This window comes from Ptychodera flava, chromosome 13 (assembly GCF_041260155.1).
Source record: "Ptychodera flava strain L36383 chromosome 13, AS_Pfla_20210202, whole genome shotgun sequence".
NCBI classification, from domain to species: Eukaryota; Metazoa; Hemichordata; class Enteropneusta; family Ptychoderidae; genus Ptychodera; species Ptychodera flava.
In genome coordinates this window covers 9,078,913-9,098,452 of record NC_091940.1, presented here as the reverse complement: position 1 = coordinate 9,098,452, position 19,540 = coordinate 9,078,913, and the positions used below count along the sequence as shown (strand labels likewise).

General features: G+C 36.0%; 1 protein-coding gene across 1 annotated transcript; it reads left to right on the top strand.

Annotated features, from left to right (window-relative positions):
* The first annotated feature begins 14,388 nt into the window (after positions 1-14,388).
* On the top strand, positions 14,389-17,539 carry LOC139147337 (fibroblast growth factor receptor 3-like). Its single transcript, XM_070718396.1, has 6 exons — positions 14,389-14,665; positions 15,128-15,210; positions 15,527-15,567; positions 15,703-15,799; positions 16,520-16,631; positions 16,826-17,539. The coding sequence occupies exons 1-6, from the start codon at positions 14,522-14,524 to the stop codon at positions 16,880-16,882; spliced, it is 534 nt and encodes a 177-aa protein (XP_070574497.1). The 5' UTR covers positions 14,389-14,521; the 3' UTR covers positions 16,883-17,539.
* Positions 17,540-19,540: the final 2,001 nt, after the last annotated feature.

The following is a 19,540-nucleotide window of genomic DNA, read 5'->3' as shown; positions in this document are numbered from 1 at the left end:
TATAACGGTCTAATTCATGCCAATTATACATAACTTCCTGACATCACTTTGAACACAAAACCATTCTAACGATTATAGACGATGTAGGCCTATGTATATAGGCCTAAAGAGAATGGAAATCAAGTTTATAACACTGAGGCCAAATTTCTCTTTGACTCGCGAACATAGATGTATATTTACTGATCTAAATTATGCATTCTTTTCATCACAGATATTCGACAAGCTTATGATATTTGGCTGGCAACCGTACGAAATCTTCATCGGTTCAAATTCACAATTTTAAGATTCAAGGCAACAATTATTATGAAAGCTATAGCTGCTATCAATACATATGATAAATTGGAGCTTTTATAAAAGTTCGAGAACAAATGACTGTCCTTGGAGGAAAGATGATCGACGTCGACTTCGTAGTTGATGAAATTTACGACTTTTTATTATGTTGACTTTTTATTATGTTAATATTATTTAAGAATCCATTTGTCTTTTATTGATCGCTCTCCATGTTAAAGTACAACATCACAATAAAATTATTTTTTTCATGAAACGTAATGAGATTATTAAAATCGTAATTACTGATAAAACTTACAAAACGGTTGGCATTGGCTACACTGTATATAAATAGGTGTATGACAAGAGACTTATAAAATGTAAACTTTGAAATATACGCTTACGTAATACCAGTCTATGTACCGAGAGGCAGCAGGAGGGAGCTTATCCCAAGGTTGTGCAGCCTACCATTAGCATCGAACATTCACAGAATGAGTCTATATTCTCACTTTGAAATCGTTTTTTTAATTTCTATACCTCTTGGATATTCCACCATTGCGTCCAATAGGCTGCCCCGAGGGTAAATATGGTTTTTTCTGTGATAAAAACTGCATATGCCAGAACGGTGCTACTTGCCATGGGTTTAATGGTGCATGTAAATGCTCTAAAGGATGGACTGGACCTGCCTGCGATATAGGTAATCACATTTTATCACTGAAAGGCCGTGTAAACCTTAACTTTATGTTTTACTGTATGGATTACTGCAGAGGCCAACTCAGACATAATAACAAAAGACGTATCTGGCTTTGTTATGATCATTACAATGCAAAACGTCATATAATACTGAAATTAGCTAAAATCTAAATGTAATGATCATCAAACGTTCGTCAGTAATACAACTAATGGTCGATGATTCGCAGATGTCCGCTCAATATCGATGCATGCAGTATTGATATATGTACATACTAAAAATTACAGAAAAAGTAATTCATACACGAATAAGCAACCAGTCAGTATGTCACGAGCCGTCCACATCTTAGCATAAGCCACCTGAGTGCTAACGTACCTTACAGGTCTCACAAATTCCTTGTACTGAAATTGATAGATGGCCTTTTGTATAATAATTCATTAAATTGGCATTGGAGCTTATAATTTGTAATAAACACTTACCAACTTTTTTACATGGTAAAACTACAGAACGATCGGAGTGCCTACACTGTTGATTTAAACTTGGTTCATAATTGTGATATAGCCCAATTACATATTCCTTCATTATGCAAATGATCATCAATTATGCAGAATCACATTACTAAAATCTAACCAGACGTAGATATTTTCATGATTATGTTAAATACAAAATTGTACTTCATTCAGGGAAAAGGTTTTTAAGTTATGACAGACTGAAAAACTCGACGGACGGACGGACGGACTCTCTCTGCCCCTCTCTCTTTGATTGTCTCTCTCTGTCCCTCTCTCTCTCTCTCACACACACACACACACACACACATACACACATACACATTGACTCATATAATTCCTTTGCAAAGAAGGAAGAAATGAAAAGACAACAAAATGCAACCACAACAGTGATACCGTAATCGGTGCTGGATCATTTTTAAAAATGTTCATATTGCCAAAATAGCATAGAATAAATTAACAACAATTATTTAGTTAGAACAACTGAATGACTACAGTAAAATTTAACAAAGGAATACTTTGTCAATGTATTTCATTGCAGCTTTAAAAGAGATTTGGATGACATCTATCGGCACTGAGGCAATCTACGACCAAATGTTCTATATTTCCTGCCACTACACGTTTAAAGCAAACGGTACAATCTGGACATTTTTCGACGGATTGTCGAGCAGAATACTACTCGGTGGAAGGGAGCAGATCTCTCATGAACTGCATAGCAGGTCAGTTCATTCTTACACACACGCTACTGTCTGGCATGAGCCACGACAGCTTTAAACAGGTTTCCTATGAATGCGATAACGTTGTGGTTTTTGCCGGTACCTATGGCACTCAGTTCACTTACATCAGCACTCGCGTGTATCAATGGTATATTTGAACTGCTACGCAAACAACTAAAAGACGTCATAACTTTAAGGTCAAGGGTACTTTGTGACCAGAATTACTTTTTAATTCAAGCAAACCAAAAATTGATGTCTGTAAGCAATGCGACTTAACAAGAAATTATGAAATTTTGGTATCGAATATTTCAAAGACGTTAACTATCACAGACATAAAGACTTAACGGACGATTCAGAATTTACTTCCAGGGGGGGGTGGAGGATTTTCAGGGGGGGCCACCCATTTTTCCCAAGAAAATTTAGGGGGGGGCAGACAAAAATACCACAATCTTTTAGGGGGGGCCAAGGAAAAAAATCATCAATTCAATATTTGCCCAGAATTTCTGATCTCTACAAAAGAGAACCATAGATGCTACCTGGGTGACAGATAAACTCAGCGTGTTTAGTTAAACTCCTTTAGCGTCCAAATTCGGTAATATTCACAGTGGTTTGTTTTATGCATCTACTGCAGTATCTTGTTCTCCTCCCTGAAGCGTCATGAAATGTCCAGTATTTAGCATGTCAACACAAACCATACAGTAAACAGTCGGGTTGTTTTTGTTGAAAAGAGATCTCGAATCAAGTCCAGGCTAGAATTCATTTATCAACAATAACAATGGTCATTTATGTTCACACTGGTGTATGTTGCTAAATACAGCATCTGGTGTTCTATGTAGTGATAGAATAACAAACAAATGCTGATACACAGAGATGAACATTGAACAAATGCTAAAAATTACAGCAATATTCAGCATCATCAGGTGAGGTTACCTTGTAGCTTGTAAAGCAGTGTAAAGTTGCATGATAAAGAAGTGTTAATTTGTGCAAATGTATGCAAATCACCCGATTTCTTGGCTTCTTTTGCCTCCCAATTTCAAAATTTCCGAAGAATATAACTCCACTCCGACTGGGTCAAATTTTCTGAAATTTCACATTATGTTTTTTAAATGCTATATAACAAAACGACTATCAATTGTTTTGTTTGGCAATAAAGCTCTTACATTTTTAAAAAGAGGCATTTTGAATAAGAGGCATTTTAATTTTGCTGATCATGATTTTAATCAATTATTAGAGTGTCAGTCTTTAAACCCCTACAATTTTAAAATGAGGACGGATAATGCCAAATAAATAGTCGTTTTATTCTACATATACTCTCCTTTCAAGTGAAATATTACATTTCAGAAAATACTGTCTAGTTTTTGACTTAAATTAATTTTTATCATTAATACAAAATTGAGGTTTTTTACCCCAAATATACACCACCCACTTCATCCTTTGGGTAACTACTGCTACCATACTAAACTTTAGAGTCTCTGCTTTTTGAAAATATATGGTATGAGGGGGTTTCCTTGTCATCTTTGATGAGAAATATTGCTTTGAAAAAAACTGTGTTGGCAACATGCAGCTCCACCTTAATTCAAAACAAAACGACTTGCTACTCTGCCACTTCTTAAAGTAACATGGTCACGTTGGTTCTCTGGGATTTCGTCAGTTCAGTGTCTGTGTCACTATTATATTCAGAACCAACACCATCATCATCACTCTCAATGACTCCATTGACAGAGATTTCCAATTCAGAGTCACTGCTATAGACTCTGACTCATCTGTGACATAAGTTGTTACAGTATCTTTCCCTGACAGTTTTCTTAAATTGAATGAAGGTTGTGCATGTATATGTGCGGTTATAATTTTGAACTTTTTCAGCTTTCAATTTTTTTTGTTTTGGTAATTTATGTTTATCAAGGTATTTATCTAATTCTTTTACGTTTAAATTTTGAAGGTTCCCACTCAAGAGCAACTTTAACCAGTCATAGTCCTCGTATTTTTTATCCTCTCTTCTTTTCTGCTCCTTTTTCTATGTTTCATTCTCATCAATTTTATCCTTTCTAAATTTTTTAAATGTTCTACATAACTTTTTACAGTGCTTACATCTACTATAAACTTTTTTGAAAATAAATTTATGGCCGTCTCATCTTCAAGTTGCTTTTCAGCGAATAATTTTTTAATGTTGAAAATAAAAATATTATGTATTACTGTCAAAAATATATGGTGAAAAATTTACAAAAGGGTTGATTTTCCAATAATCCTGTATGTGCATCCAGAAGATCATGTGGCACTGCATCAATGCTATGGTGTCGGATTGTTGAAATATTGTGTACACAAGAAATTTGCTGTAGTCCAAGAAGTGATCTCAGTGTGTATGAGGCTAGGAGAAATATGGATAGGCTTACACATTGTGTATTGATGCTAATACTTTTGTGTCCCATTCATTCTGATATGTATAATCAAAGATTTCTCAGTGGCGGCTGGCAGAAAAGGCAAAAAAAAAAATAACATGTATTTTTTCATGTCATCTGAAAACATGCGCATCATGACTATTTTAAGATTAAAGTTTGTTAAAAAAATTTGAAATATGAATGCTCTGTCAATTTTGAAAAATACTGCTGACAAAATGTGAACTTTGACTTACACAGGGTTATCTGCATTTTAATATGAACATTGGATTGTTAATGGAATGAGCAGAATAACATGTGAATTCATGTTTTTGATAAGGTGTTTTGTCCAAGAAATGATATAAAATATTCCTCAGCATTGTTGCTTTCCGTGGCAGCTACTTGGTTTTATGACAACCAAATTAGAAAAAAAGAGAAAATTAAAAACAAGTTGGCTTTCACCAATTTTAATTCATAATGTTTAAAACTTTCACCGTGAGTCTGCATTCAGCATCATCAAATGAAAATGTATGCTTAACTTGTGCATGTACATGTACATCTTACTTTCCAGAAATATCTGGATATCTGCAAATGATGTACAATTAAACTTCTAGATATATATCACTTTGCCAATTATCTGCTCCTCTGATTTCCTGTTCACCATTTCTAACTGACATCTTTGCTTGTCTTTGTGTGCATCATATGTATCAGTGAGACATACGAAAAACGTATTCATATTTAGTAATTAACTTTTCTTCAGAAATTTACAACCAGATATGTTTATTGCTACCCTTTCCAAAAGTGTGCCACTTGCAGTCCCTGCAAATCATTCTTTTTATAGTCACATAACCCTGAAATGATTTGTTATATCATCGATTAAATGTCCACTACAGTTCCTGCAACTTGTTAGACTGGATATGTCTATAGTGTATAAGCATGCATGTATATATTAGGGGGGGGGCCATGGAAAAAAAACACGAAAGATGAGGGGGCCATAGATTTTTTCTATAATCTACTGGGGGGGGGGGGGCCGTGGAAAAAAATCACCCAGAAAATAGAAAATCCTCCACCCTCCCCTGGAAGTAAATTCTGAAATCGTCCCTAACTATGCTTGTTCTTCAAAGCACTATCGTCTATCGGCGTGCAAATACCTCGTGAACACCGCGTTCACACTCTCTTCGCCATAAGTATTGCCATAGCACCGAATAATTATAACGTTGTGAAGTTTTGTTGTGCGACATGTAATGCTGTACGAAGGAAACCAATTCTCAGCCTTACAGATCAGGCAAAGACAATTAAAAAATTAAATTAAAATTAAATTAAAATGCAGATTGTGAAGTGTCGTTAGTTATTTAATGAAACGAAACTACGACAGACATTCTTCCGTTATCAGTTCGATGACCGTTGAGACATTTCCTGTGTACAAGAATACTTCTGCATAGTACTTTGAAACCCGCAGCTTTCCCTCAGTCTACTTTTATACTTGATAAACAAGCTTATAAAACCCTTTTTATATTTAAGCAATAATGCACCCCCTCCAGACTCATAATGGACGAAAGCAAACTTTGCACGACATAATGTACGAGGCGAAGCCGAGTACATTATGGAGTGCAAAGTTTGCTTGAGTCCATTATGGGCCGGGAGGGGATGCATTATTGCTATTATTTTATAGTTTTGGCAATGCCAGTGAATTTGTAGTTGTAGAAAACGAATAAAAGAGGAAATTATAACTGAGTTCGAAGCCAGTGAGCGTGACGTCCAGCATGATCGGCCCTGACTCTGTACACATCACATGCACTCCACACTGCACTGCACTGAACACGCACGTTCAGCACAAAAAATTACCAGCACTTTCACGGTCATTTTGAATTGAAAAACGATGTATTTTCGAAGGAAATGAAAAGTAATTGCATCCCTACCGTCTATATCAAACTTGAAACATCACCTTTAAATATCATGCCATTCAAAAAGTAGACACGGTGAAATGCCAGAGATGAAGAAAACATCGACATCAGTATGATCAGCGAGCTGCATGCCATGGTATCAGCTGATCAATACGATCATTATTATGTCCCTTGTAGTACAGCATTCATTGCAAACGATATCAACAGAGTTCAACATTGTTATTCAAGTGTTTATATTTCAATTATAATTGTGTCTATAAATTTAATTTTCGATGACTCCTTGAGAAGAGCTATTTTATTTCGGCGAACGACAGAACTTGACGTAAACGGGTGCTTGAAAGGTACAGTTGACAAACATACTGTACCGTCGCGATATCGAGAACAAAGCAAGGTAAAATCACAGACATGGAGGAAAAAACGATGAATGAAACTTGTCTCCGATTACAGTCAGTGCATCAGAATTAGGTGGCCGAGATGTTAGACCAACGGAGAGTCCACGGTCGTCATGATTGTTGGTAGTAGCTGAACTCGGACCGAGACTTTGAATGGCTCCGTAGTAATTTCCATAGACACTTCCGGTCAAGGTTGATGACAGCGAGCTGCCGTTGTTGGCCCGTTTACGGCTGGTTTCAGTAGCCTTTCACGCTTTCATCGTTTACATGGCCACTGACATACATAATATGCCATGTGTCAAACCCAGTATCGTCTGAGCTGTAGAGTTTGCAAACGTACTGATTCTGTTTCACCTATACAGCAACGAAGCGAACCATGTTGTAAACAAACGTAGTAGTACAACCAGCGTATCGGACGGGGACTGTATGCTGAGCGCCAGCCAGACAGACGGCAAGTGCGTGCGTGAGGACTCAAAAAATGTAATATAAATCGTACAGTAAGACATTATTATCAATATTGTGAACCATTGTCAAGATTTATAGTTTTATGTATTACATGGTTTATCCGATATTTCCCCTCCTTTTAAATGCGCAGTCCATTTTTCGTTCAAAAATAAACTTGCATTGTTATGCTCGCTGCAATGCTGTATGATAGAATAAATCATCAGTAATAATGTGAGGATATGACGTCACAAAATTCACTGGTATTGACAAAGCTATAATATAATGTGTTATAAGAGATGTTCGTCATGAACACAACAAAAATGCGGAAGTAAGTGGCTTATATTCTTGTAAGGATAGCAAAATCATTAGATAAAAATCTCAAACCTATGCATCCCAGCCTACCTAAAATAATCCAAACAAGTTTAGATCACCCGGTCTAATCATATATAGATGTTTTATACTCTTTGAATGATATGAGGTCAACAATGACTAGACAAAAATGCGTCTTCTTATGTATTAGTCGGCTGACAATCACTCACTTCGATGGAGAAAGGGTTGGTACTTATCAATGTTCAGTTACCGATCAAGATGGAGTACAGTACACTGCTGAAACTACTGTTACGTATGCAGGTAGGCCTATAGCTACTTTGTATAATTTTAGCTGATAACTCAACCTAATCGCAAACACATAATTGATGTAGTTGAATAACACTAATTTCCCTGTCTAAAATCTGTTTGTATTGGTTGGTATTCTTTAAGGGAGAATAGGTTAAATATTTGAAACTGTTTTGATTATTTTTGTTCCAAAATTACAATCACATCATTTTGTTCTTCTTACTGCGAAACTGAGATGAAATATGAAATAAAGAACCTTTCAAACACAACACAGTGTATAATTATGCAATCACTTTTTGCCTGAAAAATAAATTCTTCTCAATAATTAGTTTCTATTGTCATCGCTTCAAACACACAAACTGTGTTATTAAGTTAAACGGTGTTCATTCTCACATGATTCAGTAGATTTAAAAACTGTTTTTAAGGAATATCTGTAAGTATACATGAATCATATAAAACCGTACAGCTAATTGGCTTCAAGTCTGAAATATGTGTTTATCAATATTACTTAAATCTATACTATGCTAGGTATTTATATCTTCTGCTGATCATATTGTATTAATGCAAGAGATTGTACATTTTAACAACTTTATGTTCATAAATTTTCTTCATAGATTGTGCAGAAAACCTCTTTGGTGATTTCTGCAACAACACATGCAATTGCACACATGCCGTGAGATGTGATCGATCATTTGGCTGCATTTGTCAAGATGGATGGACCGGAAACAAGTGCGACTTTGGTGAGACGTTTGAATTTCAACGCATTTGAAATAATTGATCTTTTTTACACACTCTGAATTTGTTAATTAAACTGTTGGTTTTATAATTATTGTTTTTAGGCTGTATTATTCATGTTTGTATGATGCTATGAACATTTTTGGGTACCTTGAAATAGAGAGCAAGCGGGACTCAATCTAATATTTTACCCGACAGACGTCCAAGCACCAAATCTCACTGACTGTCCGACTGACCAAACCGTCTTAGCAAACGTCGATGACAACTTAGCAATAGTCCAATGGATTAACCCGTCATCAAGTGACAACTCGGGCAAGCCAATTGTTTTGGAATCAAACCGGGAATCGGGGGAGATATTCAGTATTGGAAAGCATGACATCATCATGTGGGCTTCGGATCAATCAAATAACACAGCTTTCTGCAATTTTTCAGTAATTGTTGCTAGACTGAAAGAAACTGGTAAGCTGCGTACAATGCTCTATAATTAATTCTTTTTACTGGTCGAACGACCTTATATTTCACTTATAACGCATTTAACTATGATAATTTTCTCTCCTCGACTTGACCGCAAATTGCATATTCATTTCATTGAAGAAGCATTTATACTCATTCCAAAGTCGTAATTATATATATATATATATATATATATATATATATATATATATATATATATATATATATATATATATATATATATATATATATATATATATATATATGTTGTAATATTGAAAAAAGTAACTTAACTTTAATAACTTAGGGAGCTTTCAGTAATTAAAGGGAGGTTGGGCCGGGGAAATTATGCGTCCACCACTATCCATGGTATCTATGATGAAATTATGAATAGTTTTTCCAATATTAAAATAGGTAAATCTTTGCATTTGTGTACTCTTGATTATTGATATTAATTTTCTTGATTAGACTAGAGTGGTTACAAGTCAATGGTTGTGCAAGAAATTTGATTTTGGAATTTCACTGAAATGTCGATTCACTATGCATTGCGGTCTATGATGGAACTATGAATGATTTTTTTTAGTACAAAATTAGATTAATCTGTGCATATATGTATGCTTGATTATTAAGATTATTGTTCTTGATTAGACTAGAGCGGTTACAAGTCTATGGTTGTGTAACAAATTTGATTTTGGAATTTAACTGAAATGTCGATTCACTATGAATTGTGGTCTATGATGAAACTATGAATGATTTTTTTTCAGCGGTCAATAATTTGCATGTATTTTGTTGGTGTTTTGCTATTCAGGAAATATCACATGGACAATCACATTTTTGGCCATAAAATCAGCTTCTGTCAAAAGTGACCCTCCCCCAAGATAGGTTCGTAAAAAGTTACCCTCCCCCTTGAATTGTTTTCTAAAAAGTGATCCTCCCCCTCCCATTCCCCCGACCCAGTCCCCCGTAATTACTGAAGGCTCCCTTATTCATATTTGTAAAGTTTGTCAAACCTTCTGACAACCGTTATTTAATCAGTCTGAAGATCCTTTTTATCAGCTTCTATAGTTTTTGATATTTTAATTTTGGTGTTATGCGTACTAATTAGACTTGTACACCAACAAGTAAAACTTTCCATAACAAAATTTGATGGATTCCTTGAGGGCGCCCTCGCGCAGTACAGCTGTATACAGCTGCAGCATGGAAGTATTATACTTCCGTGGCCGTAGCAATCGATCTTACCAGTAAAACTTTCTCCCACCCTCAATCACATTAATATTTGCTCAACTAATCTAGAGACACACACACAGAATGTCTTTTAAATATGAATAACGGAGAAAGATACTTAGAAAATTAATTGCATGAGGCAGTAAGAATAAGTAGTTAGTATCGCTGCTCAAGTGCAATCACTGGACGCCATATTTGCTCTGGCACATTCCAAATTCTGGTACAGGTGTCAAAGTCCTTACTGTGTTAGGCCTTTTTTAAATGACATTTTAAATTCAACCGTAGATTATCAAAGCATACAGTATTTGTACGTGCCTCTATCTCCACCTACAAACTAATGTTGATCACTAACAAAATTAAGCATCTCCCTACTGATTAAATACAACTTCCCTTTAGTGATATACCTTCACAAAATGGTACAACTCAAAATAAAGCTTGAATCTCATCAGAATATAAGTACATCAGCCAATCGGAAAACTGGACATAAACCAGTGAGAAACATTAGGGCAATTACAACATATTTCAAAATAGCCGTGCATTCAGTTAATTTATATATATATATATATATATATATATATATATATATATATATTGTGAAATGTTTTTAGAAAAAAATGAATATTCTGTCACTCTGAAGGCCCATCCGACAAATTACATGACCTCTATGAGACGCATTGTTCCACGGTCCCTCCATGCACGTTTTGGCACTATCAAAATAGATTAAAAATTTACACGAAACGATTCTCTCCCTTATATGTCACTCCAGTATTGGCAATTGTTTTTGTACAGAAATTGAATATCAGACGCCAGAAATGTACCAACCCCGATCATACTGTAATAGCTAAAACGCTATGAAGAAAGTATTTTGACGTGTAATAAATAACAACTAAACAAGTAATCGAAAAATGTTGGCTCGGCCAAATATTCTAACCTCATTTTAAAACCTTATTACCGACAGCTGAAACCATATTTTTACCAGTTTATTTATGGGTGATACTTGCGAGTGCCGTATTCATTCTTATAATCCTGATTGCGTATGTTGCAAAACAGAAACGACCTTACGTACCTGTAGATGGAAACGATCAAGAGTTTGATGATTATCTAAAGGCAAGTTACTATGATAAATCAATGTAAATGCACATTTTATGTGAATATGAAGTGATGTTTGATATTAGACAGATTTGGCTAGACGTTTTACGTGAACAAGGGCGCGTAACAACACGAATTTCTGCGATGATGTCATCGACTTGTGCGTACGTTCTCCACGTACACGGAGCCTGCGTCGCGTATTTACGTGGAGACTGCTGTTTTCACGTAATTTGTAAACGTGAAAATTATTCTCATCTTTAGGTATCAAAACATTATATAAACTGTGAATCATTCATGCACGTTGTTAGTTTGATATATGAGAGTGATATCCTCAAAGATATTCATGTATTTTCGTTATTTTTATGCGAAATTTCTTCGTCGACTCGCGGCATACCGGGTGAGCATTCAGCTGTCTCTGTGATTCGGAAACAGACTACGGGAACTCAAGCCTAGCAGAATCATTCCTTGTGCGTGCCACCCGAACTGGTCACGTAACGCGTTGCCAAACGGATTTTTGCACGTGAACGTGTGCGCCAACGCCAACTCTACGCGTTCACTCTAGCCTGCCGCAAAAATTGTTATTTTGTAGCGCATGTATTTAACATCACCTTTCATCGTTGAAATTGCGCTTTTACCTAATTGTTTGACCCAGTTTCTTAGAAATACATGTGACCTACAACCTTGTCATATTTTGACCCCCTAGGAAGCTGGTTTTTATTCAATATGAGCGAAAAATTAACATTTCTCTCCCATTTACCTGGAGGTATTGTAAAAAGTAGCGTTGTAACACCCTTTTATTAAAAGTGTAAACTACATGGTATTATGTCAGGATTTTATTCGCCAAGTTTTGTCAAAATGACACCATTCAAAGCGACAGGAAGAAAGTTCGAAAATTATGTAGTGAGATAATTTCGATATCGTCATTTTGTAATCGATACTTATGTTACAATTTCTTTACAAACATCATGAAAACTATACATTCGATAGATATGGATCTTAAGTCTTGGTATTTATTAAAATTAACTCATTTGATAAGCGTTTTATAGTTGCTTTCTTTAGTTTAAGTGAATTATATCATTTTTATTTATTTCTAACGACGCCATTTTAACGTCCGTTTCCATGGAAACGAGCGTGGTGACCCCAATTTTTTATTTCATTTTTGCACTTGCACAACTTCAGAGAATATTTGTACAAGAAAATGACACCACAACCTAATTTTGACGTAATTCGTAGTACTTCACCTTAAAGAGAAATCTCTGGATTACGATATTCTATTCATGGATCACACAATATTAAGAATATAATGGGATTAAATGGGATTAAAGTACCAACCCTCTTCATGTTTTAGAAAGATCCTTAATCCAACACCTTTAGATGGGAACTATTAACAACGATAAAACTTTTGCAATTTTCATTGTTCTCTGATATAAATTCCCAGGTAGCGAACAATTACAATTGATTTCCCTTGAGTTATGTTTTGTTTACTTTATTTTTGTTACACGCATTTTACCCAAAGTTTGCTATATCTTTGCGGACTAGGTACATTTACCAATAGCAGTATCAGCGTGGAATGTTGAGAGGAAAGCTTTGAAGATATTAAAGGAGGAGCCGATTGGCGTCGGAGAGTACGGACGAGTCTACAAAGCTCGATTGACCATCGATGGAAGGGAACAAGTAGTTGCAGCTAAAACTCTTTGTGAAAGTGAGTCAACATTTCTCTCAACCTAGATTGTGCAGTAACCACATCGAGACATAAAGACATAGTCAGAAATAATTAAGTTTAAAATAATTAGGTTTAAGTTTGTCTCAGTGCATCTCGATTGGAAATAGAGAAATCCAGTGAAGAGAGATTGTATTCTGGTACATTGTATTTGGCTACAATTAAACACAACGGTTTGTACTCACTCTGCTCCATTAAAGTTTGTGATAACAATAACATTTTCTGCCTAACAATGCAAGAAAATGTAGTTAATGTATTACAAGTAATAAGCTTTTTAAATATCTTTTTAAAGATTTTCAATATTTCTGATTAAATGTTGATTTTAGCCCTTTTCATGTTACGATGTCTCCTGTAAACTTACTCTTTTCGTCGACTATTGGGCAAAAGTGTCTCAACTCAGGCGAAAACCTTGCGAGTTGTTATTGTAAAGACATGGTCTCATACACGATAATATGATTGTTTTTTCATCAACAGAGTGTACGAAATTCAATTTTCTAAAAAAAGAATAGACGGTACAGGAATCTCGAACTCAAATAAAAATGTACATGGTATCATCATTGAAGGGTGAAGAAGATCAGTTATTGCAATAACAGGCGGGAGGATTTTAATACTGTTGATTTCTGATCGGATTCGCACTCACAATGTACGGCATCCAATCACATAGCGAAGGCATCACAGTCAAAACCGCTCGACCAAATCCTATCCTTCTTTGAAAAATAGACAGATGTAACCCACACTTTGACTTGTCTTCCATTTGACTTTTTCTACAGTATTCTCATCTAATCAGCCAGGGTTTACGCCTACTGAACTGTATATTCTTGTTTCTATTCAGCTCGTTCAGATGCTATAAGCCGGAATAATTTCGTCAACGAGGTACGGTGTCTAGTGGAATTGGCAAACCATCCTAATATTATTTCTTTTCTTGGCATTGAAATCAGTGGAGGTAGGACTGTAATATTCTTGCTAAAGTAATGGCGTATTTGTATTGATAAAAGCTTTGGACTATTCGTAACACCAACAAAGACAAAGATACAAGATGTAATAGAACAGCTACCTAAGTTATGTAATCAAGCTTGTCTTGAATAATAGAGTCATTCTTGACTGATGAAAAGATCTATAATATTAATAACTATATGAGGAATTGTTTTCAAAGTTCTCATACTTGTGTTTTTTTACCTTGGTTTACAAAACAATTATAGTGTTATTTACCATAAAAGCAAATTCATTTACTTTTGTAAATGCTTTCTTTCTTCAAGATTCGAAATACATACTGACAGAATACGCATCCGAAGGTGATCTGAAGACCTACCTTAAATCACTGACATTTGTCAGCTCAGAAACTGAAACCCGATTGATAAAAGTTGCCAGAGACATCGCCAATGCTCTGTCTTTCATGGCGATAAAAGGTGTGATGCACAAAGACATCGCTGCTCGCAATGTGTTCCTGACTAGCGATTTCACAGCCAAGATCGGAGATTTTGGACTTGGACGAGATGTTTACGAAAGACTTGGGAGTGACTATCATTCACTCTTGTGGGTGGGTTTTTGACAGATTTAGCTTCGTGAAAAATCATTTGTGCGTCTTCCTTTAAACAAGGAAAATGTTGTCATCATTTGAAAAGGTACTCACATGTGGAAGTCGAATGTGATGAACAAAACCTCATGTATACATTCAACCGTGTAACAAGACTCCCTGTTGTATTTCGTGACTTTCGATCATGAAAGACTTCGAAGTGATACATTCACTCTTGCTATTGGGATTTGAAGTTTTTGCTCTTTAAATTGTCCTTCCTTGTTTCTTTTTTTGCTTTTATTTATTTATTTTGTTTTATGTATTTATTTAATTTTTGACCCAAGAATTGAAATTTTGTCCGCCTTGTAAAAGGTATTCCACTATTATAGGGACCTTTTGATGGCAAGACGGTTTCCCGGAATGACACGTATCACATTTACTTTTTATCCACAGTAACTCTCGTACCATTTATATATATATTTTCAGGCAAATCAACACTGTCGATTCCCATTGCGATGGATGCCTGTAGAGTTTCTCGTTGATGGAACCTTTACACTTGAAGGAGACAGGTAAGATTAAGGTCCGAAAAATAAACACATAAATGAGGCTTAATCCCTGTAATTTCAATAATCTGTGATAAATAACAATGAATACATGAACATCCGTCTGTATCGATGAGCCTTCCCGAAACACTTTTGGTTTCGCCTTCAAATTACCAATAGTGTTTGTTACACAATTGGAATGTTCTGTAATTACTACTTTGCAGGATTACTTCTCATCAGAAATATGAATAAAGTGTTCTCCTATTGCTGTATACGTGTCATTCCTTACACTCTATAATATCCTGTTACATAGTAATTTTGTGTCCGGTTATTCATATCACAGGTGGTCATATGGAATACTACTGTGGGAAATAGGTTCACTAGGTAAGTGCTGAGACTCATCATTACAAATGAAAGTAGTCCCTCGTACGTGAAACAGCAAAAACTTTCCATCACACCAAGTTTGCGGTAGTTCTATCCGACTCAATGTCTCACGGTGCATTTTGGTCTTTTGACTAGGTGGTTCTCCTTTGATGGATGTTCCAGTGGAAGATTTAATTGAGTATTTACAAAAAGGCGGTAGACCTGTGAAACCAGAAGGATGTACAACTACAGCGTGAGTGATCTTGTCTTCTAATCTCTGATTCTGTAACCTAGTATGTCCAAGTTGCCAAAGTCGTGGGACTGATAGTCAATCAACAGACAGGGTTTCCTTGTGATTTTATCTTTATCACCATGACAGGTTTTATCTTTTATCAAATCCAACTTCACTATTGTTTCTCAGGGGAAAGTAGTTCTTCTACTAAGAGAGATATAGATAAAATACGTAGATAGCATAAGCTAACCACCCACTCTCTAGCTCCATGCCGTCACAAACACTACTCTCAATACCCATAAGGATTTAAGGTAGAACGCACCTCGGGGACAGATATTCGGACTCTCAAACTTTTACAATTCTCTTCTGATATACCACATGTGGGTGTTCATTTTAAAGCTCTAGGTGAAAGAAAACTTTCCATAGGCTTAGTTTTTCGAGATTCGAAATGTTTTATTTTTCTCCATAGAGTTAACACAGGGATGGCGGCCATTTTGAATTTCATATATTGGTAAATCTTGGGTAATTTGTTTCTCTAGTACCAAAATTTGCATGGTGACCCCCTATTTTTATTTTTGAATTTGAAAGAGAATGATTGAAAGATTCTTTCAGGAAAGTTAGAGCAAAAGTTTAAGTATTTCACTTCCGAAGTGCATACTACCTTAAGAGCCCTAACAGGTGTGCCTACACATGGAATAAGAATGTTAATTGTCGTAGACTATTATGTTTCATTTCTCGTAGATACCAGATCATGCAGCGCTGTTGGCATGAAGACAGGTACGAGCGTCCAACATCAGACCAACTCATGACTGACTTCGATCGTATGTTCAGGATACCAGCAAATAGTTCTCAAGTACGTTCTACCAATTTCACATCGCCTGTTGTTCTTTGCATTCTTCTTTCATTTGTAATATCTCCAGTACATATTTATAGGAATACAACATGTAGTATTGTTATTATTTGTATTGGCTGATTTCTGTGTATCTTTTGATGCATTGCTTCCGGATATCAATAACATTACAACTTCAGTAATTTCATTTTTTGCAGAGATTCTTTACCGCAGAATTCAAAGAACTAAACAACAAGACAACCGATGATCAATAGCGTGAATAAACTGAAATACTCAAATGAGTGAGCGAGTCGAATATTTAAGACCAGTTCCCTATAATGCAAATGGCTGAAGGCGTTGGTGTGCAACCTAGTAGCGCTCAGCTTACTGAGGACTCGTGTTACATTAAGATTACAACGGTCTTGAAATGCCGAGCACTAATCAGAAACTGTCGTTCTACGGAAATATAATTTCGTATTTATCAGTGTTATCAGTTTTGCCAACTGTGTATAAAATGCTTTGTTTATGATACGTGACTGTCAAACACATTGTCTGGAAATGGGGTGGGGGGACTTTTTCAAGAGATAGCATCATACTTTACCATTACTAGTTGGAAATTCATACAGAATGCAAAACTGACCAGTATTAGTAGCTAATGTGATAGATGTGAATAATTTCATTTTTGCCTCGGTTCTTAAATTTCAAAATTATATTGTTGCTTTCAAAATACTCAGTACTTTGATATTGATTTGATTTAGAAAATGAAAATGTTGAAATGATAACATTACCGTTGTCATAAAATTACATTTACAATGTCATCAAGTGGGTTGGGTTGTGAGTGGCATAAAGTTAAGTACAGCAGTTTCAGTAGAACTGCAAAAGAGATCAATGCATAAAGTCTCAATAAAACGTTATTCAAAAAGTGTCACTGTAGCACAGACCTATGAGATCTTACTTTGGCATAAATAATGGATAGCATGCGTTATATGGAAGACGAAATGCTGTGTAAAAGATAAGGAATGTAAAATATTGATGAGGTGTGCGTGACACAAGGGTATTCTAGACCATCGGTATTTTACTCAAGGATAGAAAGCGATAATTGGCAGTGTCGCATCCAAAATACCGACAACCTGTCCGGGGATTTGAATCTCCTAAGGATACTCCATGGTCCGTTACAACTGAAGTTTGTCAAGTGTCGGCGTGCAAGTTTATCGTCACATGTTCAATTTTCTCTGTGCTAGCCTACATTAGTCTCCATTCAATGTTTGAAATTTGTTTAGAAAATTGTAGTCTGGTCGGTTGAGGTTTTGAACTTTACCATCGCTACATAGGTGTTCTTTTTGTGTATGATCGAGGCCATGTGACATTGGAATTGTACTACATTTGCTACATTGTCTTTGTAAAATGGTTAACAACTCCTTTATCTACATGGTTAACAGCTCCTTTATCTAAGTACAAACCGCTCAGATATTTTGAAGTAAAGGTCAATTCACTTCCTGGAAGGTTTATGGGGTCTCTATCGCTGTTAGGTCTTCCATGAACATTAACGTTACTGCGGCCGCAGATAGCAGCATGCTGAAATGACAACAAAATTACGTTCAGTAACATAGCAAGGTATTGCCTCGAAACAAATGAAGATGCTAACCCTGGTAACTCATGGCGACAGAGTATCTTAAAGGCGATGTTTTCTTAACTGGAAAAACTGACAATTTCAAGCGAAGGTAAGAGGACTGAATAATTGCAATCAATTATTCTGCTAAACGGAACAGGATCTACACCAACAGAAGTGCATGACGTCATCATATACACATGCGCACACATGCTGTGGCGATTATTATCGGCTTACATCCTGTGTACATGGATTAGTTGGTCTTAGGTTTTCCTTTGGAAATATTGTTATAGGCTCGTTATACTTAGATATTGTATGTATAATCTAAAATCACCACTCTGTGCTCTTAAAAGACCCCACTGTGAATATCCAATTCCACGTTGGTAAATGAGTTCTTATTACTTACTTCATTGATTAAGCATTTTCGGGAATTGTTGTTTTTTTCCAAGTGTAAAGCGCCTTTGAATATTTAACAAAATAAAGTGGCTATCGAAAAGACTGAAAAATATTGTATCGAACACAAACATCCCACTTACTTGTGTACGGTCCCTATGGGTAAAGGTGAAAGACAACTGGAAATTCCCTTTTCTGTTTGCATTTGGTCACACGTAATGCACACAGGGAGCCGTCATTATTTACGGCCTGGGGATGGGTCGGAGGAATCTGAGGGGGGGTCACCCAAAAATTGAAAGCTAGAAGGGGTTGCTTAAAATGTGGCGTGAAGAAAGGGTCACTCAATTTTGGGTTCAAAATGACTTGAAACACCTCTCAGATTGCACCATTTCACACATCTATTTCTCAAAATTTTCGATGCGAGAGGACCCTATCCCTCTCGTGCTCTCCCCCTTCTTGGTGTTCTAATAGTTTTACTTAGTAAAAATAAAAATTGAAAACACATCTTAAATTGCACGAGACTAAACCATTGCACATATCAATTTCTAAAAATTTATACGCAAGAGAGGGGACAACCGATACCCCCTCTTACACTTCTCCCCTTAGCCTCCGGCGTGCTCTCCCCCTATACTTTTATATTCTGCCATGTCTGATATCCAAGTGAAAACACTGCCATGCTTTCCATCCAAAGTAAACAATACTGTATGGCTGTATACTGTTCATAGCGTGAGCTTTTATATCTACATTTTGTCGCGACTTTGAATTTCTGTTCGTTTGTCTCATCTTTTTCAACCGTCATGTGATAACCGATGATAATCTAGCCAGGTACAGAAGGATTTGAAATGTCTTTACTATAGCCACAGAGTAAAATAGACAGAGTAGCAACACTTGCATGCCTTTTGTTCCATGGTCGTCTCGGTAGACTATTGGC